The sequence below is a fragment of the Mya arenaria genome, chromosome 12 (genome assembly GCF_026914265.1).
Source record: "Mya arenaria isolate MELC-2E11 chromosome 12, ASM2691426v1".
Classification (NCBI taxonomy): Eukaryota; Metazoa; Mollusca; class Bivalvia; order Myida; family Myidae; genus Mya; species Mya arenaria.
Genome location: NC_069133.1, coordinates 22,254,536 through 22,279,437, shown reverse-complemented (window position 1 = coordinate 22,279,437; position 24,902 = coordinate 22,254,536). Strand labels below are relative to the sequence as shown.

Below are 24,902 nucleotides of genomic sequence, written 5' to 3'. Positions count from 1 at the left end.
TAGATGCAACGAGAATAAAACTCTAATCGGTACAATGAAAAATGAAAATGTGCAGTGTAAAATGTAAACATACAACCGATGAGTTGGCGGTTGTAAAATGTAAATTGGTGTTACAAACCTAAAATACACACATACACGTCTGGACTTTTGGCAACGAATGGCCTGCATAGACCCTGAACACCAAAACAAAGTTTGCCTTTCATTCGGACACTTCTTTCTCTCTCAAAAGTAGGTGTGCAGCTCGGATAGTATAGATCGGTTGTTTTTTTACGGTAAACCCGGAACATCAATTTGGCGTGGCCTTGAAAACGCAAAAATGACTATTGGTACGCCAGATCCCGGGCCATGTCTTGTAATCCGGATTCAACTCTTAAAGAAAACGTATTCAGATTCTAGTGAAAAGTAGCAAACATAAAAGACTAGTATATAATGTCTTTTATAAACAAATAAATCATCAATATCGCAACATTTTTTAACACTATATACATATTTTTTTTTTTGCGCCCGGCCATCCGACAGTTTACATCTCGTGTGTGCGTTATAACTGATTTTTCTATGAAATGACCAAAGAAGACAGATATGTGAATAAAATGTACAAAAGAAATAAAATTAAAAAATATTGTGACGTGTTATTGAATTTTGATACCAAATAGACGTTCACATTAATGAGTACATTTATAAGTTCCGGTGATAATTTAAATGACCCATAAATTCTTAAGATTTATGATGATCGGAAGTTAGATTCTAACACGATCTAGAAAAAAGAACAATATAAGTTTATTATCTTTATGGTACCTGTAACAATTAATCACTCACGGTTCGGAGTATAATTTAATATACGACATGCAAGTATATGTAAACAGAAATTACTTTCACTTTTTGATGGCCATGTTAAAAGTTACTTATGACCTTATATGCATTTCCATCGTAGAGTAGTTATTCTGTCTCGCATCGCTATTTTTTACCAGCAGTGCACCCCTTTTGTAAACACACTATAGCGCGATCAATATCAGTGTTTGTTAACCGCACCGTAAGCCTCAGTGATTTCCCTTGTATAGAAAATCGCCATTTTACTGATAAGGCAAACACCTGTCAAAGGTTTCAAAATAACTGACTGATACTAGTACATTATATATATATTGACATTACATAAAGGTATGTTTTTCCTGTAGTTGTATTCCTCTTCCGGTGATACCATTTACTTCTTTTGCATAGCAACCTTTTTTATTGTCGAGTAGAGCAAAAACATTTCACTGCAGTGACACTGCCAACATACATGTACAGGTATCGTTAAGTATTTAGCGACTTTCTGATCAATCGGGCCACTGTTTATTAAATTTGTGAAAACTCATTCTGCAGAATTTTCAACCATTTTTTGTTCCTTTATTGAACAATTATATTTATGGTCTATTATATATGTATTGATGTGTATCATCAGAAATTCAACTCCGTTTGCAGAACTTCTTTTTTTCAATTCCCAAAACAGAAAGATTTTTTCTCTGTTACATGTCCTTTTGAAATCCTGTAGCATTAAATTGAATTCAACAAACATATTGTCAAGTTTTAAGATAATAAATATTGTGAATGGTCTTAAAGAAATGAAATAATGATAAGTTGTAATGTGATACTCCTCGGGTATATTCAATTTCTAGCACACTGTTAGTGCCAGACTTTTTGTTTTATTATTAGTAGTATTCTTTAAGAAATAAGTGAAAGTCACTAGGAGGGTTTTTTTCTGATTAAAAGGTATTGAAAATATTTCTTTATTTTTGTGTATTTAAATAGCATGATCTTTGTATGTGTTCATGCTCTTAAGGTCAAATATAACTGTTATAAGTATCATGTTTACTTTATGTAACAAATAACTTGTATCACAGACCTATAAAACATGGTTTATAGGTCCATGCTTGTATGAAAAATTGTCAAAAACAAGAAGGACATGCAAAGCTTGCTATACTTATACCGTCCATCTATCTCTATTCCATTATTGAATAATGTCAAACCCCTACTGGGGACCTAGACATTAGCGCATCAAGCTGCAAGAATGTAAGTAAAAGTTGTGAAGAAAACAGTACTTTCAAAAGCGAAGTTAAAATAAGGAGGTACAAAGGTTTAAAAAGAAAAAGAGTTTAGATAGCTCCCTATGGCGAGACATGTTCAATCTGTCTTCTGGTATATTTTTTTTAAATCACCGTCTCTTTGGTTAATGACTGGAAGCTGGGACCAATAACATTCCTACTCCAAGCCGGAAGCAATAAATATTGTCAAGTTTTACCAGATTGTTGTACGGCTACCACTCTGGATTAAATTGCATTGATGCTGTTTTACGTAGTCAGTGAAAGAGAACCATCCAAGGATCATTTCTTTGAAGTTTGGTTGAAAATGGTCAAATGGTTTAAAAGGCGGGTCATTTAAAGCAACTGTGGATGATGGGTAGGTGATAATTCTTAAAGCTTACTCTGAACACTACATGCTCAGGTGATCAAAATAAAATGTTTAAAGGGAAAAAATATATACGAGACACTGCTTTATCATTGAAAGCAGATTTATGTTAAAATCATTTTTATGTTTATGTTTACATATAGTTTGTGTACATTTTCAACGGATACCAGCCATGCCTCTAAAGAATATTCCAAAGATCATTTCCCCAGATGTGCTGTACACACTGGCTTCCATGGGACATGGTGATGAAATAAGTAAGTTACATTATGCCCCCCTGAGCGCCATGTTGTCAGGATTATATGGACAATTGAATGAAATATGCATGGACTCAAATGACAGCTGGTTTGTCACTGATATTGGATGCCGTTGAGATACCATGACCTTTGACCTCAAAATCCATAGGAGTCATCAGCTGGTCACAAAAAATCTTAGTGTCAAGTTTGAGGGCCATGGATGCAGGCATTGACATGTTATCACACATACAAGATTTTTTTTCGTTCAAGGTCACTGTGACCTTGACCTTTGACCACATGACCCCTAAAATCATAAGGGGCCATCTACAGATCAGACGTAACATCAAATCAAGTTTGAGAGCCATGGGTGCAGGCATTGTCGAGTTATCACTCGAAACATTTTCGCATTCAAGGTCACTGTAAACTTGACCTTTGACTCGATGACTCCTAAAATCAATAAGGGTCATCTTCTCGTCAGGCCCAATTTCCATGTCAAGTTTGATGATCATAGGTTCAGGCATTGAGATATCACAGGGAGAAGATTTGTTAACTTTTGTGCGTTAAATGTTACTGTGACCTTGACCTTTGCCCGATGACCCCCAAAATCAAGAGGGGTCATCTACTGGTCAGGCCAACCCTTCATGTCAAGTTTGATGACCATAGGTCCATGAATTGTCGAGTTTGCTTTCAAGGTCACTGTGACCTTGACCTTTGACCCCTAAAATCAATAGGGGTCTTCTACTGGTCAGGCTCAACTTCCAAGTCAAGTTTGAGGGCCATGGGTGCAGGCATTGTTGAGTTATCATTCTGACAACCTTTTATCATTCAAGGTCACTGTGACCTTGACCTTTGGTCCAATGACCCTAAAGCCAATAGGGGCCATCTACTGGACAGGCCCAACGTCCATGTCAAGTATGAGGGCCATGGGTGCAGGCATTGTAGAGTTATCACTCGGACAACCTTTTACCATTCAAGGTCACTGTGACCTTGACCTTTGGCCCGATGACCCCCAAAACAATAGGGGTCTTCTACTGGTCAGGCCCAACGTCCATGTCAAGTATGAGGGCCATGGGTGCAGGCATTGTCAAGTTATCACACCGACAACCTTTTACCATTCAAGATCACTGTGACCGTGACCTTTGGCCCGATGACACCCAAAAACTATAGGGATCATTTACTGGTCAGCCCCAACCTCCATGTCAAGTATGAGGGCCATAGGAGCAGGCATTGTCGAGTTATCACATGGACAATCTTTTAACATTCAAGATCACTGTGACCTTGATCTTTGGCCTGATGACCCCCCCCCCCAAAAAAAAAGGGGTCATCTACTGGTCAGGCCCAACCTCCATGTCAATTATGAGAGCCATGGGTGCAGGCATTGTCAAGTTATCACTGGGACAACTTTTTACCATTCAAGGTCACTGTGACCTTGACCTTTGGTCTGATGACCCCCAAAAACAATAGGGGTCATCTACTGGTCAGGCCAAACTTCCATATCAAGTTTGATGACCATAGGTCTAGGCATTGTTGAGTTATCACTCGGACAAGCTTTAAAATTATTTACCATTAAAGGTCACTGTGACCTTGACCTTTGACCTGATGAGCCCTTAAATCAATAGGGGTCATCTACTGGTCAGGCCCAACCTTCATGTCAAGTTTGATGACCATACATCCAGGAATTGTTGAGTTATCACTCGGACAAGCTTTGGTCTACGGACGGACGGACCGACCGACCGACATGCCTGTGCAAAGCAATATACCCCTCTTCTTCGAAGGGGAGCATAATTATGTCTCACACTCATAGTGGTACAAGACAGTTTGATATTGTGCTGGCCGTCTGTCTGTCTATCTAGAAACAAATCTCTGCATGCAATCTCCAAAACTGCTAAAGGGATTTCGATTAAACTTTACAGGAGTGAATAGTAGCAAGTCTTGTTATGCATAAACATTTGTATGTTTTTCTCAGGTTATTTATGTGGTAAAAACGATTAATAACTTAAATTTAAAATACACCTTCTGTAATCAGTTCATCTTGTTTATAACAATTTTGAAAATTATTTCATACAAGTGATCTTGAAAAAATATATTTTGTGTACGGAAATTCTTTCAAATTAGTTAACAAGAAGGGAAATGTTTTCAGTATTGGCTGATGCCCATTTCCCGACCACATCAATATGCAGGTTTGGACCAAAGGAGCTCCGCGCTGATGGTAGGTCTGGCTTCATAAAAATGTACTGGTACTCAGATTAGTGTTGACTTTAGAAAAAGAACATGAAATTCTGTTTTTGTGTTATGACCATGTACAATATTATGACAGCAACAAGAATTAGCTGGGGGTTTTTTTTCCAGAAATTTGTTAAAGTTAACAACAATGTTTAAGTCACTATTTAACTGATCATCTCACTGCTGTGGAAGTTTTATGGACATTATGATTGTGATATGCATTATCCAAAAAGATTTGAAATAACTGTTTCAGCTTAATTTATTTAATTTAAATATAAGCCGATTGTTAAACATTTCTAAAAGTTAAAAACAATGTTGTTAATTATGTTGATAACATTAACAAAGTTTTAACAATCGGTCTTTTGGGCAATCTATTGTTCTGTTTGCTAAGTTACCAAAAAAAACAAAAAACAATATCAACTACATCGGTATGAATAACATAAACCAGAGAGGTCTGAGAAGTGTAAGGAATTATTTATTCCAGGAATGCCAATTCCTAAGCTGTTGGAAGCCATTTTACAGCTGCTGCCGTTGGACAAATATGTTTCACACCCAGTGAGTACTGCCATGAATTCCGGCTTACCATATTATAACTATGTTGTGAGGAATCTTTTATGTACGCATTTAAACTGGTCTGCAGTATCAATGACCTTGACTATAGGTTGATAAATGGTGACAGTGTACCCTCTGTCCGTAATGGGACACCTGGGGCCGTATTTAATAAGCAACTTAGATTGAACTTAAATTTTAGATTAGAAACTAAGTGCTTTGATTGGCCTGTATATTAAGCTGACCAATGGACTGAATAGAATCACTGAGGCATGTCTAAGGATAAGGATAAGATAAATATTGAATACTGGCCCAGGTTGTTTAATGGCCTGAGGGCAGTTTCATTGCCATTTGGAAAGGGTTTTACAAATTAAACATAATTTATGTACTCTACTAGTTAATCTGAAAAATTATAGACGCATTTAAACTGGTCTGCAGTATCAATGACCTGGACTATAGGTTGATAAATGGTGACAGTGTACCCTCCGTCCGTTAGGGGACACCTGGTTGTTTAATGGTCCGAGGACAGTTTCATTGCCATTTGGAAAGGGCTTTACAAATTAAACATAATTTATGTACTCAACTAGTTAATCTGAAAAATTATAGACATTTTAAATGCAGTTGCTTGAACAGGCGGTTGTTCAAGCACTGCCAGTCAGGCCCCAATTTCTCGAAACTTTTTAAGCTTAGCAGGCTTAAGTCGCTTATTTCGATTAGCCAAAATACATACTAATAATGGATTTTGATATATGAAAAATATTTTCTTCTAATAAGTATACAGATTTTTCTTATATTATTGATAAAAACTCTTAAAGACGTAAATATAGCGCATATTATAGAACATCAAAAATAGTGAGTTTAGCTTAATCCTGTAATAAGGGACTTAATTAAGAAGTTTCGAGAAATCCGGGCCAGTCGAGGTCGAAGCAAAGTCCCAACCATTATTCCTTCTATTTTCATGTAAAATATACTGATGCTGGATCATTGTAAGACATTTCATAACAGACTAAAATGGAAATTTGGGTCTTTTGAAACATCGAAACCACTCAAAATTTGAGCTCGGACCCCAGATTACTCGAGCGATCTCAGTTTTACTGTATTACTATTCTATTTATTTTTTAATTCAGGAATTACAAGTCATATGTTTATTTATGCTTACTTTATTCTCAAATCAAACATGGGTATCCTTCAGGTGTGTTTGATGGACAAGGTGCCCGAAGACAAGGCAAAGGGGCTACAGACCCCGATATGGACCGAGTACCAGGTCATCTGTGATAACTCCGAGGGATCACAGGTAATCAATCTGTCTTTGAATGTTTTTTAAAATCATAGGTACCCTCAAATTATTCTTCCTTATGAGGAAATTATGAACCAAAAGCCATGTATTACTGTATAATTAATATCTGGCTTAAACATTTCCAGCTATTTCGCAGCAAGATATGCCTGTAACTATGAGTAATAGCTTCCAAGAGACACATGCAGGGTTCGAATTTAACTTTGAGGAGCACTCGTAAAATTTTGCGAGTGCTTTTTGAGGCAACTCGCAAAATGAAAAATCAACTTGCAATTTTATTATTTGCTTTATTCCCTTATAATATTGTCTAATTTAAGTAGAAATTTACACCTAAAGACATATTATGAATATTAAAACGTATCAATCTTGAGTAACTCAACTACTAGAACTTGTTGATGGCTTTTTCTTTTTGGGGAGTACGGAAAGACTCATCAGATGCTAGCCGCTTTTTTATTACAAAGCTGTCCAATAATTTGACATTGTTCACTTTGTATATTTATCCTCGCCATTGGGTAATATCCATTCGGCAAGCACGGTACAGATTTCATTTAGTCTATAAGTATTAAAAGCAATAACATTATAAATTTAAAATAAATGAAAGAAACAGTAAAATTAATCTAGCGAGGATACTCTGGACCATGAAATATATTGATCGACAAAGTCTATTCACTTTGGCAGTTGGGCGGAAATATATCAAAGGTTGATGGGGTTTAAATATAGTGCGCGAACGCGCTTAATTTAGCCAATGATTAAGCTAGGTGATTACGTCATTTGAATTCACTTTGTATTATGCACGCCTCGGAAAGATTAGAGATAAAACTCAGACTTTTCCGTATTTGTTCTATTTTTGAAAACTTACTAGAGCTTGACTCCATACTGTGTTTTTTATACTGGTAGTGTAAACATGCCACTTATAGGCTGTTTACACTCGACTACGCAGCGGAGTTAAGTTCATATTTATTCTACTTTCCTTTTAACATTTTGTGGTCTAGAAAAAGCCACTCGCAGAATTTTGCGAGCATGAATAAAAGTCACTCGCAATTTGCAAATGTCGCTCGCATTTTGCGAGTATGCGAGTCTAAATTCGAACCCTGACATGCTAACGTTTTCTGTTATATATTTCTTTGGAATACAAAAACAACCTTCATTTCTAGCAATTGAAATTGAAATATCAGTCCACAATAAGTAACATGGTGAATAATTAGAAACATACTCCCAGATAATGAATGTGTATTATTTACCAGGATTGATTTCTGCTTCATATTGTGCCTCTTATTTCATAACTTATCTTCAGGTAAACATTGAGAAGTTGGACAGGTTCAAGTTCTACGAGCGGGCAAAGAGGGCCTTCGCAGTTATACATACTGGGTATGCTCACAGTTAAATGTACATACAGAGTGTTATATTTAAGGAATGCAGTGCATGATTAATGTCATTATCAGTGTGAACGCAGTTGGGCTGGTTAAAGTGTGACGTGAACTTTAACCTGCCAAACTGCATTCATATCCCCAATAATGACGACAGTCATTCCATTAATCACTTATGCTTCTATCAATATTATTTCTTTCTAGAATTTTTTATAAATTACTTCATTTCATTTTAAGAAAACCACTGTATTTTTTTCTCATCCATGCGTTGAATAGAACGACCTGACCAGTTAACACATTTCATTGCTACAGACTAAATAGTCCCTTAATAAATTCTCTTTTTAACGAAAAATTGAAACGCTAATGACAACAATACATTTAACAAATAATAAAATATCACTTTTCAAAATGTTGATTAAAATACTTGTGGCCTGCTGATACAATATAAACTATAGTACGCTATTTATATTAATGTGCGATGATTTGCGATCCCAAGATGTTGTGTTCATCGGATAATATTTGCAATTGAAGAAAGGCCTTGATTGAAGGAATGGATGTTGAGGTGTAAATATTACTGAATGGAATCTTGTACAATGGACACAAATGAATATGACTGTTAGTGATCAAGTTCAGAGGGGGTATTTTTCCGAGACGCGTTCAAAATGAGCCAGTAATAAATACATGTACATTGTTGTTCTCTTTCAGGGAGCTAGCGCAGTATGGGAACATCATCTTGAAAAAGGGAGTGGCCCTTTAACATTCACCATCATTCCAATGTACATCATTAAGCCTTATACTGATTGATAATGTCTGGGACTAATAATTTGGATCATATTCATAGATACAAGTATTATTTACCATGATTGATTTCTTCTACATTTTGTGCCTTGTTGAATTACCACATTTATCAACACGGCAAGTATTCATGTGTGTGTTTGTGTGTGTGTGTGTGTGCAATTTTATGTTTTATCTATTGTTTCTTAGAAATATTATGTGTACCATTTTAAGTTAACTACATGAATACAGTATACAGTAAAACTGCGGTCATTCGAACAAGCGGTCGTTCAAGGACCGGCGTTCCCTTGAGGTCAGAGCTTGGTCCCGAACTTTTTTCATTCTATTTTCATATAAAATATACCTACGCTGCATCGAAACCTAATTATGTCGAGGAGTCCAGCAATATTCTCGGTCCCAAGTACACAAATCATGCACAAAACCTTATGGCTCCCTCGAGGTCATTATTTCACACTTTTTCCCGAACGCAAGTTCCAAAATAAACAAATAATTACTAGGTATCAAAATTTTAGCAAGTTGTAAAAATAGCAATGACAGTTCAAAGGCAATTGATAAGGTATGAAAAACTGTTTAACACTGTTAACGCATGACCGATATTAGTTGATATGGGCATTTTAGAAGAAAATTATGAGAGGTAAATGATGAGAAGTTAATTGTGAGAAATGTAAATGAGTTATAAAAATATGAATAAACACTACCATATCGATCCAACATCGGTATCTCTAAAAATAATTACTTTTGTCACTTTGCTTTGCAATATGGCCATTTTGTAAAAAAAAAATCGAGCATATGAGCGATTTCCACTTTATTGGTGTCTTAGTTAACAGACTACTTCATACTTAAAATACACTGAAATATATTTCATAACAGACTGGAGAATTAAAAATCGGGTTGTTCGAAACATCGGTTCCCTCAAGGTTTAGGCTCTGTCCCCTGCGACCTCGAGCGATCACAGTTTTACTGTACATGTATTGGTTTTGGGGGTTTACAATATACATCTGTGCAGTAATAAAAGACATGGACATTTTTTTCGTTTGTTATTTTTTCCTGTCTTCATACAGAATCAATTGTATCTACATAATTATATATCATATTAGATGTAACAGTTTTTATGTATTCCATAAGTAAACATGTACATGTAAATCAGTCTGAACAAAAATATTGTCTTCCTGATACTGATAAGGATAATGCCATTGTGAACCTGCACACATATCTGTCTGTTAAACATTGCCATCTTTAAATATATTCACTGACACTTGTAAACACGTATTACATATACAATCTTTTTTCAAACAGGTTATCTGGTTTGGTCTTTGGTCCTTGACAATTCATTCATTTTGTGAGGAGTTCCATCAGGAGTTTCAGGTTGGTAGTTTAGCTGTGTCCATCAGTGCTCCAGTCAGCAGGGTTCTCAAGTTGGACTGGCCTTGGTCCTGCATGCCTTGAAATATTTATAAACATTAAGTTAACATGTCAATTTGTAAGCATTTATGGTAATTGAACCATGGGAACTACATTATTACAAACACACAACAGAATAGTTTTTATTGGCAAAAGCAAAATAAAACATTGAGATCAATTTATTCTGGGCTTGTGGTTACAACTCTCACAACCTTAGGGATGTGTACCGACTATAATTGCTAAAATTTCTTGGTTAAGAATATTTTTGACATACAGCAAACTCCCAGATAAGTTTTCGTGTTCGTTTAAATAAACCGCATCCGGTTTTACATGACAATATTGAGATTGAAAGCGCCACCTATGCCCAAGTTCTTCATGTTTTTGGCAAAACTATTCCGTCAACACTGTTTATAATTGTAGCACAGCAAGATGACTTGTTATGCCCCCGAAGGTGGGCATATTAAAATCGCACCGTCCGTCCGTCCGGCTCTATAACTTTCCCTTGTATGGACAAATTTTAAAATAACTTGCCACATGTGTTCCACATACCAAGACAACGTGTGGCGTGCAAGACTTGTGTCCCTACCTCAAAGGTCAAGGTCACACTTAGTGTTTATTCACAATGGAGTGCTGCATATAAGGACATAGAGTATAGGTTGTCGTGTCCGGGCTGTAACTTTCTCTTGTATGGACAGATTTTAAAATAACTTGCCACATGTGTTCCACATACCAAGACGACGTGTCGCGTGCAAGACCCGTGTCCCTACCTCAAAGGTCAAGGTCACACTTAGTGTTTATTTACAATGGAGTGCTGCATTTATAAGGACATAGAGTATAGGTTGTCGTGTCCGGGCTGTAACTTACCCTTGTATGGACAGATTTTAAAATAACTTGCCACATGTGTTCCACATACCAAGACGATGTGTCGCGTGCAAGACCCGTGTCCCTACCTCAAAGGTCAAGGTCACACTTAGTGTTTATTCACAATGGAGTGCTGCATATAAGGACATAGAGTATAGGTTGTCGTGTCCGGGCTGTAACTTTTCCTTGTATGGACAGATTTTAAAATAACTTGCCAAATGTGTTCCACATACCAAGACGACGTGTCGCGTGCAAGACCTGTGTCCCTACCTCAAAGGTCAAGGTCACACTTAGTGTTTATTCACAATGGAGTGCTGCATATAAGGATATAGAGTATAGGTTGTCGTGTCCGGGCTGTAACTTTCTCTTGTATGGACAGATTTTACAATAACTTGCCATATGTGTTCCACATACCAAGACGACGTGTCGCGTGCAAGACCCGTGTCCCTACCTCAAAGGTCAAGGTCACCCTTAGTGTTCATTTAACATGGAGTGCTGCATATAAGGACATAGAGTATAGGTTGTCGTGTCCGGGCTGTAACTTTCCCTTGTATGGACAGATTTTAAAATAACTTGCCATATGTGTTCCACATACCAAGACGATGTGTCGCGTGCAAGACCCGTGTCCCTACCTCAAAGGTCAAGGTCACACTGGAGTGCTGCATATAAGGACATAAAGTTTAGGTTGTCGTGTCAGGGCTGTTACTTTCCCTTGTATGGACAGATTTTAAAATCACTTGCTACATGTGTTCCACATACCAAGACGACATGTCGTGTGCAAGACCCATGTCCCTACCTCTAAGGTGAAAGATAAAAAAGTGAAAGTGTTTATTCACAAGGGAATTCTGAATATAAGGACATAACAGTGTAGGTTGTCAAGTATGGGTGGTATTTTTTTATGTTCAGAGGCAATTTAAAATAACTTGCCATATGTATTTGACACGTAAAGGCAAGATCAACTTTTCATGTACTGACCTTGTTCGTAGGTCAATGTCACATTCGGAGGCATTCGTCACATACTGTGACAGCTCTTGTTACTACTTAGATTCATATGTGATCCATTACCTTTATCAAATTGAGACCTGACCAAGCTGGCATCACAACCTTTTAACAAGCCCTGCTATTTAAAATTCAGAATTGGAGCATGCCCAGAAGGCATTTTACCAATGCATGGCTTGCAGGCATGTGCTAATTTTCACCCACAGCCACAGGGGCTCATTACAACTGTTTTGCTAATCAAATTTTTTTGCAATGACTTGTTCAGGGTTAGTTTGGGCAGACCTCGATCAAAATGAGAGAACCTCAATTGGATGCCAAAACAACAGGCATAACTTAACAAGATATTTGTAATTATCATCATGACATGTGTACCAAGTCTCATAAGGATATTTTAAAGGCATTTAGTTACGGAAGATCAAAATTTTGCATGCTGTGTCAGTTGATGTTAAGGCTACGAAAATACCAATACCTTAACTTTATTTCTTCGAAAAACAAGAACAAGTAAATAAAGGACAATCATTTTTTGTGCAAGCATAAAATTGGTACTCACTGCTAATCCGGCTCTTGAGAGCCTCATGGCTGACTGAGGGATCGTCAGAGCCCTGGGGCATCATGTCCATAGTGAGCCCCTTATTCACCTCAAACTTGATCCACTTGTAGCCCTGGCATTTCTTTGCCCCTGGGCAACTCTGAACCAGGTTTTGAACCACTGGGTGGGTTAGCCCAAAAAACTCCGGGCCCTTTCCAATGGTCTCCAAGAGCTTCACTCCTCTGTAATAAAGTCAATATTTTCTCTAAATTTCCTAAGTAAGAAATACAACTTTACACGAGTCTCCATTTAATACTAACATTTCTGAAACAAGTAAAGGAAAAGTTACAAAGTGGGCCTGTGTCAAGCTTTAAACTTTTCCATAACAAATTTCATGAAATTTTGTATTTATAATGGTATCTCATGTAAAATCCTTTTTATCACAAACTTGCCATATTCTCCTGCGGAGAGAAAAATCTGCCAGAATTTTTATCCTTTCCCTGGTCTTCAGGCAGGGGGCGAATATCCCCCCGAATAAAAAAAAAAATAAGTAAAACATGACACTAAACTTGTAGGGTGAAATGACATCAATTTAGGTAACATTATGTTAGTGTTTTATACGCTAGAAAATTCATAATGGTTGTCGAAACAAGGAATTTGCAAAAAACTCTTTCTGTTTGAATTTTGTGCTTAAAGACTATATAGTAACCTATAACTTCAAACTACACTGGGCCAAATTTCAAAACATGACCTTTAAAACATTTTGGTCAACCAATGCTGGTGTTGTTCTAATTCTAAAGATGCATTGAATTATTTAATTTCACGAAGGCGCCTTTGAATTTAAAGTCTGCTACAAAGACTTTTTCATCATCAGCCCAAGAGTTTCTGAAATTATGTGAATCATTCATACTAGAAAATAGAAACCATACCAACCTGGACTGGTTTAGAGCTCTCAACAGCTGACTGTGACATTCCGACAGAAACCGACTCTTGAAAACCTTCGGGTCATCATCTGGTACAATCTCAAACTAAAAACAGGTGAATTGAAAATAAGAACACATGTACAGGGTTTGTTCAGAAACATTGCAAAATTTTAGCTTAAATAAAACAAATATTGTAGAAAATGTTTGTTAATTTGTACAAATGAAGTTCTATTCAAACATCATTGATGTGTTGTCATTGATACCAGAAATCAAGGCATGAACCTTAACAATTAAACCATTAACAAGATACCTACCATAGGTCCATTCCCACCGTCAGATATTTTACAGGTGTAGAGACACTGTTTGTCGAGGGCCTTGAGACTGGCGTACAGTCGGGTACTGCAGTAACCCACGGGAAATATGCTGTTCGAAGTGTGGAAACCAGGCCGATCAGGAACTATCTGTGTGTGAAATAGACATGTGCTACATAATAGAAATACAGCAAAGAGTTGTAGAACACATACAGTTGATATGACTATGAACTCTCTCGGTAATTACTTACTTTGTTTAACAAAGTTATATTGTTGTAAAGGTTGTTCGGTTAGTTTAAACTAAAAGTATAAGTATATTGGACTCACATGCATATGTTTTTGTCCAGGGTTAACACACTGTGTGGGAAGGGACACCGGATATAGCTCAAAAAGTGATAAGTAAACAGACAATTATGTAGTTGTTTTAATTTACCAGAGGTAAGATCTTGCTGCGTTAACGCATATCTACTGTATCCACAAATGAAGCAAGTGTTTGAACTAATAGCTGAATGCTAAATTTGGCCTATGGTATACTTTAAAGTGCTTACGATTTAGCAGAACTCGTAAAATGTTTCTTCAAATCTGAGATGATCACCTCAAAACTTACTGAATTTCGACAAGTATTGTTATTTTTAGGAAATATATTGAATAAATAAAAAATCTGAATCGAAGGATTTCACAAGAATAAGCTCAACTATTTTCATTGTAAGAAATGGCAATGTAACTTTTAAACTGTTAAAGATATGCCCTTAGAAATGTTCACAGTACTGTACTGGGGATAGCCGTATTATGTACTGGGATAGTTTCAAAGTTGAGAAATGTGTGTCCTGGTGATAACATGTAAAATGGGACAAAAATTGATAGAAACACTGTTAATATACATTATACATGTATATGTCTATTTCAAACTTTCAAATAATCAGCAAAAAGTGAGAGTACAATTTGATAAGAAATTATTGAGCAAACTTAAGTTAACATGAGTTTGATCCATGCTCTCCTAAATGAACGTATATATGCAAGCTGTGTAAATATCAGGGTTGGTCACAATACATTCTTTCCCACTGAAGTGAACGAGCAGAGACCATTATTCTGTTCTAAGTAATACCAACATCGACCCAAGGTTGGAAAAAAGCTTTACGTGTTCCAAATTTGATCACAATATCTCATTCCCTACTGGTGACTTTCTGTTTGCAAAAACGTACCTACTTGATTTACAAAGCAATATTTTATATATCAATAGCAAATACCACATACATTCTACGGCCATATGTTTTGTGTTACTCAATAAATCAGATTACCGGCGTATTTCAAATATTTAGATATTGATGCTTGTGAAAAACACATCATGGTTGACTAATATGTATGAATGAAACAGTTTTAAGCGTATACAGATACTAAGAACAACAACATGTTTTTGCTCTCATCCCTCGATATGGACAACCTCGAACAATTTTCCTCGAGCTCACGTATAGATAATAGCCGTAATAGCCGTAATCACAGTCTTGGTTTTCTAAATACATCGTTACTATCCTCAGTCCACTTAATAGCTATCCCCTGTGCAGTTATTTATTTGCTTCATCTATCCCCAGTACACTACCAGGGCATCAAAAGATATGAATATATCCGTAACAGCAAAATATATCATATTGATATTTTACAAATTACTAGATTATGTCATTACAATGAAATCGCTCGATTCAGTTTTTATTCTTATTTTCAATTTTTTGATTTATGTTTGCAATCGTACCACTTAAATGAACATTAGTGAGCGATCATTCAACTTTCAGCGAGAATTGTGCTATTATACAAAAGAGGAGACACATTTCCATCATAGTCGTATATGGCACAGTATCAGGCAATTCAAAACTCTTTGATTTTGTTAAATATATCACCATAAAATACAAAAAATGATAGAAAACTGTCCATGTGTCAAAATCAAACGCTTATCGATTGATCACTTTTTCAGCTATATCCGGTGTCCGTTCCCACACAGTGTAAAATGTGACTAGAACATATCTCATATCTAATATGGTTGTTCATATTATTTTAGGGTGGTTTGGTTCATGTCAATTAATTATTGGTTGTCAAAACAAAAATCTTCTCCATGTGTGGGAATGTCGGCTTAAAGTTTTTCAAACACAAATTTGCCAAAAAAATTTTTTTTAACTGATATTAAACTTGTAAAACATGTACATGTTTATCAGAACTTAAAAATGCTTTAAGTGAATTAAGCTATAATTAGTATATAATAAATGACGATTATGAACATACTGGTATTTATGATACTCAAACTCCATATTTTTCCCAATTACAGACGAGAATTAAGCTTCATCAAAATACAATTACATACAATTACTGTTACATTACTTCAGATCCATTACCTCCCCTATACTGTGCACAGTGAGATCTCCTATCTGTAGGGGAAAGATTGGTCGACCCAGTCCATCTAGTGGAAGAGGGGGGACAGCATGCTTACTGGTGCTTGATTTGGATTTCTTCGGCTTAACTTTCATCCCTGTAGTAAACATTCAACTCTTAATTGCATAAAAGTACCGGGGCAATACATGAGATTTTGCATGTTTTAAAAAACATACATGGACATCTATTTTACCAAGCCTTTATGGCAAAAGTTTTCAGTGCAAGACAGATTTATTTTAAGCTAGAAAACAAATGATGTGGATTAAAATGATAACCTAGTCCCATTAACACGTAGGCATAAAAATGTTATAAGATCTAAGGCAGTGTTCCATGTTATACACATGTATTGAAGTTTAACATAGAATATGGATACCATATTATCAACTAAATTTGCATTTTACAGATAGTTTTATTGAGGCTCTACCTTCTCGATCAAGTTCATTATATGTTCTATTAAAAAAAAAAAAAATTGTACAAGTGTCGCCACAAATCACGGGATATATATCACAGAGACAAGGTTACTCAATTCATCCATTACCTTCCATCATATCCTTGGTTTGTTTTCCCATTTTGTCTCCTAGATGTCCAGACTTTTTCTTCGGCCGAGATTTCCCCTGTAAAGATGTCTCCTCTCCAATACTCTTCATGGATGAGGTGAGAACGCTCCCTCCAGGGATAGGCTGGATCTCTGACATGGACTGGTAGTGTATTAACTTTCGCAGAAGAAAACTGGATAAACAAATAATTAAATGTGGATTGAAAATAATTTGATGGTCTTATGCACAATATCGGGCTATCAAATCAACGCACATAATAATGGAACGCAGACCTTTTGAGTAATTATAATATTTTATATAAAACAAAGAGCTTTTGTAGTCAGTTAAGGAAAAGTTTATTTGATTTTGCAAGTTAAAATTTCAACCTTATTTGTGACGCTCAAACTAAATATTTATCTGAAATTCTGAGATTTTACGATATTTTTTTGTAAACTCGTTAATAAGATTGCCCCTATACTTTATTACGACCATATGTTAAAATATGCATTCTAAGGCTTTTGTTTGCACATTTTCATTGTTTGTTAAATGAAAGTCACAAGGACAGAATAGACATATGTTAATTGCCAATTGCCATTTACAGTCGTATCTCGTTGGCTCAAATTCCCAAGGAACAGCCAGAATACTTTGAGCTTCTGGAAATTTGAGCCAAGATGGAATGCTTACATTCAGTAAAAACAAATCAGTCCTTTAAATGGAGTTCAAGCCAATGAGGAAAACTAGCCAAGCGAAATGGAGCCAACGGAGTTTGACTGTATTTTGATAATGCTTGGAAATGAGAAGTCTTATGACCAATGCACAGTTATGAAGTTACATCATTTTTTTATCTATAGTCAAAATTTGGCAATCTAAAAAATCATTAAAACCTTGCTTGCATTTTCTCAAAAATATCTTAATCATTGATTGGTTTTACTAAGTGGGTTATAAGTATACTTATAATAAGATTAAGCTAAGGTCACTACTTTTATTTTGGGTAAAATTTCTCCTCTGATTTAGCTTATAAATTAAAAAGTTAGCAAGTGATTTGACTGAACAAACTTGAACCAGCTATGGTTAAAATATTGCGAGAAATTTCAGCCAATTAGAGACCTGCGTTCCTCACGAGCCCGGGCAACCTTTACTTCCTGTCTGACCACCTCATCACATAGCCCCGCATTCATCTGAAATATACACACATGTATAAGAAAAGAGATATCAAATTGAATGGCATAATGAAAAATTGCCTTTTTAATACACTCAGTCAAGCAAAAATATGCTAGATTAAAAATAGAACACAACAGCGATGTGGAGCGAACGTTTGTCTTAAGTCTTCAATCAAAACCAGGGCATAACTAAACAATATTCAAGCTAGGTTTATGGGCCTTGATTAAGATGTGTATATTACATATGTCATCATGTGTACCATTACGGCAAAGGTTCATAAATGAACATGATGCCGACACTACTGCCGACAGTACTTCGTTTTTTTCACTAAAAATGTCCACCAGTCAGTGAAAATAAATTATACATCTACAAAAAACAATTCTAAATGTATACTTCACAACTAGAAAAGACAGAAGCAATGCATGAAAAATGCAGCATAAAGATTTAGATTAATTAGATTGGATCGATACAAAAGGTTGGTCAGCTAATGTACTTACAAAGACCATTTGCTTCACATATTTCTTCAAGTACTTCCAGCGATGATAGTATGGGTCGTTGGTTGATGGGGGCGCACGTTTACGACCACTGCCTGTTGTCTTCTTCCGGTATCCTAGAATACTGCTCTCCTTCCTGAAATATTCGTATAAAAATACATATATGTATAAAGGATAAATTATTTTTGTCCGAAAATAGCTGATTGAGCTGTTGTGCTTTAGTTATCATATACCCAACATTAAAATAACATTCTTGTATCTTGTAAATCCAACAAGATGGCACTGACCGCAATATACATATACACGTTATAAGACTGCAATAAAAGATGTAGATTAGACCACAGTTAATCAATACAATTAATAGTTTGTTTTGTGTTCACTAGCCACATTTTTAATTGTTGGTAGGATATGTCTTTTTTTTTATCATTATCATTATTTCACTTACTTTCCCCTTAAATCTGTTATGAAAAAAACACAAACAAAACAAGAGCTGACACAGTTAGTGACGAATGATCCCAAATTGCCATCCAGTTCAATAGATAATGTAATTACTTAAATGAATACAATCTGGAAGAGCTATGATAACTAAACGCATATGCTGTCCCCCATGATGGTTGATGTTAAGTGCAGAGGAGTGATGCAGTAAGAGGTAGGGACATGGTTCTTGCACGTGACTTTCATCTTATGGTACCGAAAACATGTGCAAAGTTATCTAAAAAACCTCCATGCATGACAAAGTAACAATTAACAAGTCCAGACACAATCAATTTTACTCTATCTATGTGCATTTATGCAGCATTACATAATGAGTAAACTCTTATTGTGACCTTGAACATTTAGGTAGGGTCATGGGTCTTTAATGTGACACATCAGCCTCGACTTTGACCAGTCGCCAGTTCTAGAACAACCGCCTGTTGGAATGATCACTGTTTTACTGTATTTAAATACATAAAAAAATATTTTCTTACCTATGTTTCCCAAGAAGACTGACAGTTTGTGGTATTCCTTCACCCTGTTAAAAACACATTTTAGAGATCATTTCAATCCAACTTTATTATAAGAAGGAATTCAACTCACAATTTTAAAGTTTCTGAAGCTCTATTTACACCAACAACCAGGGTCCTTATCAATAAAGCTTATTATTGTTTTGAAGAAATATTTTAAATACCCACTATTTTTTTTAATCAAATTTATTAGTATGCCTTTATTTTTTGGATCTTTTTCTAGCTTATTTTCATATTTTTGGTGTAAAAACATTGTTAGTTTTCATAAAATTCAACTCAGAAAAAAATTTGTTTCCCTATGGCCCCATTGCACTAAAGACTGGTTCATTTTTTTCAGCTGACATTGATTAACCAAGGGACATAACTCAACAACAATTTTGCTAGAGTGATGGCAGTTGCAACACATATGCCAAATCTCATGAGAACAAAGCTTCATGTGAGTATCCTTGGCAGTTATCACCAATGAGTAAGGTGTTGTACCCTTCCACCGTCAGCAACAAAATCAATGATAAGTTTTACACCAAATAATAACAATACCTAAATCATTTTTTCTTAATTAGCAGACAAGCTAAAAATTATGACATCTCATTGAATTTGACATTCCTATAAATACTAGTTACCTGAATTCGCGAGGGTGTGGTCAACACAGGTGCACCATTTGACTGAATGACCTTGACCGCGTGTCTGACATGGGCTTGTGTGTTAGGGCTCAGCAGGCCGGAATGACTAACAGATGCCCTGGGCTTCTTCTCACCCGCACTTAACTCAGTCAGGGATAGGCTGCTCTCCGGCTTCAACAGGCTGAATTAAAAGCACTCATAATTGAAGGAATGCATTTTTCGAGGTGTGTCATCAAAGCTGATCGAAAGAGATAGACAAACCTAAATTCATAACTTTCATGTAATAGTTAGATGACATGAATTAAAATCTTAATGATTAAAAATGGGCTGAGTAAATGTAGCGAACGAGCCCTTCTTCATCATTAAAGATTTTAATTCAGGTCATCTAACTGAGTGGAAATGGGTCAGATATTTTCCTACTTGTGGAATGCTTCAAAAAAGGCTTGCTTTACTTTATCTGACCTGTGGAATGCTTAGAAAAGGGTCTTCTTGACTTTATCTGTATCAAGAATCTTGAACTTTGCTCCTACTTGACATTCATTTTTCTTTATTATTATTTTAACAACATTTAATATTAAAATCTGCCTGATTTGACCAACTCATAGACCTACATAAAAACACTAAACTACAAGAATACATTTTGTACATGTACATTAAATATGTATTTATGAACATGTACATGTGTTCATTATCAGACATCAGTTTATTTAAAGTCACATTTCGCATGCTCAGAATTAACTATTAAATTATGACACATATCTTTATAACTTTTAACTAAATCTAGTATGCAAGGCTTCGTAAATATGGTCACCTGTCTTTTTTCAGTAGACTCTGGTACACTCTAATGTATTCCTTGTTGTATTCTTCACCCTGAGGTGTATCACCCTCCATTCTGAAAGTAAATTTATTGATTACTATAAAGAATAAATAATTGTTTAATATTAATTACCACCCCTACTACCACCCCTACTACTACCCCTACTACCACCCCTACTACTACTACTACCCCTACTACCACCCCTACTACCACCCCTACTACCACCCCTACTACCACCCCTACTACTGCCCCTACTACCACCCCTACTACCACCCCTACTACCACCCCTACTACCACCCCTACTACCACCCCTACTACTACCCCTACTACTACCCCTACTACTACCCCTACTACTACCCCTACTACTACCCCTACTACTACCCCTACTACCACCCCTACTACTACCCCTACTACTACCCCTACTACCACCCCTACTACCACCCCTACTACTACCCCTACTACCACCCCTACTACTACCCCTACTACTACCCCTACTACTACCACTACTACCACCCCTACTACTACCCCTACTACTACCCCTACTACTTCCCCTACTACTTCCCCTACTACCACCCCTACTACCACCCCTACTACCACCCCTACTACTGTACATGGGTTTAGTCTGCATTAAACCACATAATCTCAATTCTTATAAAATAAATAATGATAGCGATCGAATAAGTGTAGACTGGCATTCAAGGTCGGCCACATTCCATCAATAATCCATTCTCATCAAACTTTACCAAGCATATCATATACCGGTAATTTACAAATTTGTATAATAAATGTACAATGAAATTTTCCAATATATTAATTTTCTCTTTTGTTATTAAATATTTTGAAAACATAGATGACATAGATATTGTTGTGATAAACAAACTTTATTTTCAAGCCAATATTCTATTATCCCTGATTCAATGATCGATTATGGGTATCTTGTTTATTTTGATTTGATTATCGATAATGAAATTGTCTGATTATTGTAACAATTCTTATTAGAATTCATTTTCACCTAGGGCCAAAAAAAAAAAATTGTTTGGTTAGGGTTACATCCTTTTCAAAAACAGGTAGGGTAGGTAGGCTTTTTTTTTTATTATATTTTTTATTAAGTTTTATATAAGAATATCATTTTCATCATTGGAGAATGGTGTTAAAGTTATCTTCTGTATAAGCATTTAAGGTTTAAACTACGTATTGATTGAAAAGCAATTAAAAAAAAAACATTTTTTTTTTTTTTTAGTTTTTCGTTTTTTTTTCAAACTGACTATAAAAACGGTAGGGTCGGCGCCGATTCCGTAGGTAGGGTCGGGTAACCCGAACCAAATGTATTTTTTTTTTTAGGCCTAGGGCTAGGTGTATGTGAATATTCACAAATCCAACTTAAACCACATATCAGGGCCTTTTTACCCTTCTTTGCTGTTCCCAAAAATAGCCTCCAAATTTCCCAATTTTCAAAGAAACAAAAAGAACAACTTTTTTTAACTTAAATACAACGTGAATCTCACGTTTCTGTGTGTTTGATATTTTACTGCAATCCTTAGTGCGTGCTCAAGTATCTAGAATTTTCAAACAGTTAAAATATGCAAATATTATTTCAGATAAAACCTAGCTGCTCACAAACATTCCAAATAATCTATGCAGACATAGAAGAAAGTTTCCTATCCATGGTTTATATGTCTGTGTGGCTACCAACCAAGCTCACCAGGCATGAAACTATCTTAACATTAACCTTTTGAGCACACAGATAATTTTCCTGTAATCAATGCATCTGAAAACAATCATGTAATAAATATTACAGTTTTTTTTACTCTTTTATTCCAAATTTCCAGAAATACACCAGTTAAACACACAATTGCCGGAAACTACTATTGAAACTGGCATGTATCTCCACTGACTGAGCTTTACACTGTAAATTACAGGTACTAGGTAGCACTATTGCATACCCATTTACACTAAATGACACTAACCCTAGTCTAAAATAATAGACGTGTTATACAGGATTCTTCCAATCCCTAACGTTTATTGGGTTTGTGCAAAAACTGGATGGGTTTAAAAAATATTGAAATTGTATTTAGTGAAGTATTTTATATTTGAAATGGATAATAAAGGTTTATATTCATATTTTACCATGCAAGTACAAAGCTATTTTGCACAAAACAAGCATTAAACACATGATCTAACTTTCCAATAAAACGAAACTTGACTGAAACAGACAACAATTATGCCAAGCGGAACAAATCGACCCAATCGTAATAACTCGGCCACCTCTGAGAAGTTTCGTGATAGACCTCGTAAATACAATCGTAACAACTCGGCCATGACCGAAATGCTCTGATTGTTGTAAAACTGTGAACTGCAGCCTTGCGTTAAGTTTTCACAGAATGAAATGAAGAAAACCCCATCAAACTCATAATTATTCGTCGGATATTTATTTTTTGTGTACAGAACTAATATAAAATAACATTATCTAGTAATATTTCTTGTTTTTATGATATTTTTTGGACGCAATATGCTTTAACCCCGAATCCCGATCGGAACAACGACCCACTTTTCATACAAAACAATTTGTACGTGAAGGATTTGCCATATCAAAAATCATAAAAAAATACAATCGTTTGGATCTAACCCTAACCCAAGGCCGCTTTTTTGCATCATATTCTTTTTTTCAAGAAGCATAAAGACTGGCATAGACAATAATCCCAAAGAACCAGGAAACAAATGGCAGTAACACCTCTTAAGCTCCAGTGCCAGTAGAGGAACGTTACTAGAACATATTTTTTTTTTTCATTTATTTTCTTGGTACTGTATTTTTTCTTTAAAAATTATACACGCCGCAAACTAAAAGTATTTGTTTTAAAATAACGAACAGTCTGGACTTCCACATCAAGTGAGATTGTAGAAATGATAAATGCCAAAACATCTAAAATGTAAGAGTTTAATGAACATAGAAAAATACTTTTTGTTTGAAGTCGATCCGAAAGCGTACTGTCCGAACTAGGTATTGAATTGCGGGGTTATATTACACTCAAAGGCTACGTATAACTAATTACTATATATTTCTTTTTATACTAATACGCAGTGAGCTCCCCTAACAGTTAGTCGTCCTCATCTCTGATTAATTTTAAATCGGAGTCCCGTGTGACAGTGCTATACACTGGTGCACGTTAAAGAACCAGTGTAGCTATATACATTGTATTGCTTTATGCAATAAAAGTATGGAATGGAATGATGAACTTCGTAGTGGTGCGAGCTTGCGTTGGTACGACTTCTCTTGTTATCGTTGTAAGCATATACGTCAACGTATTAAAGCAGAGCCAAAATACTCTGCAAATACAACGAATGACACCAGGTCACACTATCACAAACAAAATTGCTTAAGTCAAATCTCAATATCAATCTCAGCTCATTTTAAAACATAACATCAAAAGTTATAGAAAATCGTATATGATGTTATCTTATTCGCAATGTCTCATAAAATATGTTGAATACACAACTTTGGTCAAAGTTCCAAATAAAACAATATTCATGATACAGCAAAAAATGTTATTAAGTACTGTTTCATACTATGATCTTATCACAATTTATAATCATTATGATCGGTCACATATCCCTGTGCTGTCCGTACGAGCTATAAAATCGTACGATTAAACCAACGTTTTAAACCCAAACGATCTTTTTACAATCGTAGCTTCCGGTCACATACCGACGCGCCAGGTGACCGGTGTTCCAAATCTGTGCAACCGAAACTTGTTCATTGAAGCTCCGAGTCCCCGCGTCCTTTACAGGTTAAAAACATCCGTACGGACTCAAAATTTTGACAGAAAGGCTACTCGTACCGAGCTTGCAGCGTAGATGAGACCAGCGTATCACGGATTCATTTCGGAGGAATTACCTGTGCAGTTTGCATGTTTTGTTCTATATTGAA

General features: G+C 35.8%; 2 protein-coding genes across 2 annotated transcripts; one reads left to right on the top strand and one right to left on the bottom strand.

Annotated features, from left to right (window-relative positions):
* The first annotated feature begins 1,724 nt into the window (after window positions 1-1,724).
* On the top strand, window positions 1,725-9,932 carry LOC128212249 (fucose mutarotase-like). Its single transcript, XM_052917609.1, has 7 exons — window positions 1,725-1,746; window positions 2,586-2,696; window positions 4,816-4,884; window positions 5,383-5,453; window positions 6,640-6,741; window positions 8,036-8,109; window positions 8,814-9,932. Exons 2-7 carry the CDS (start codon window positions 2,615-2,617, stop codon window positions 8,863-8,865), a joined length of 450 nt encoding a protein of 149 aa, XP_052773569.1. The 5' UTR covers window positions 1,725-1,746; window positions 2,586-2,614; the 3' UTR covers window positions 8,866-9,932.
* LOC128212247 (transforming growth factor beta regulator 1-like) lies at window positions 9,924-24,763 on the bottom strand. Its single transcript, XM_052917608.1, has 12 exons — window positions 24,681-24,763; window positions 20,972-21,052; window positions 20,161-20,341; window positions 19,505-19,548; window positions 18,540-18,672; window positions 17,989-18,059; window positions 16,884-17,074; window positions 16,309-16,442; window positions 13,931-14,077; window positions 13,627-13,721; window positions 12,715-12,935; window positions 9,924-10,344 (listed from the first exon to the last, which is right to left on the bottom strand). The coding sequence occupies exons 2-12, from the start codon at window positions 21,049-21,051 to the stop codon at window positions 10,265-10,267; spliced, it is 1,377 nt and encodes a 458-aa protein (XP_052773568.1). The 5' UTR covers window position 21,052; window positions 24,681-24,763; the 3' UTR covers window positions 9,924-10,264.
* Window positions 24,764-24,902: the final 139 nt, after the last annotated feature.

Bases quoted from the DNA above. Each gene is read 5' to 3' on its own strand.
- LOC128212249 (XM_052917609.1), top strand. From the start codon at position 2,615: ATGCCTCTAAAGAATATTCCAAAGATCATTTCCCCAGATGTGCTGTAC. The intron at 6,742-8,035 runs GTAATCAATCTG...ACTTATCTTCAG, and splicing joins ATAACTCCGAGGGATCACAG to GTAAACATTGAGAAGTTGGA. The intron at 8,110-8,813 runs GTATGCTCACAG...GTTCTCTTTCAG, and splicing joins TTCGCAGTTATACATACTGG to GGAGCTAGCGCAGTATGGGA.
- LOC128212247 (XM_052917608.1), bottom strand. From the start codon at position 21,051: ATGGAGGGTGATACACCTCAGGGTGAAGAATACAACAAGGAATACATT. The intron at 18,673-19,504 runs GTAAGAAAATAT...CGAATATTTCAG, and splicing joins AGTCTTCTTGGGAAACATAG to GAAGGAGAGCAGTATTCTAG. The intron at 12,936-13,626 runs GTTGGTATGGTT...ACTTTATTACAG, and splicing joins AGAGCTCTAAACCAGTCCAG to AGGAGTGAAGCTCTTGGAGA.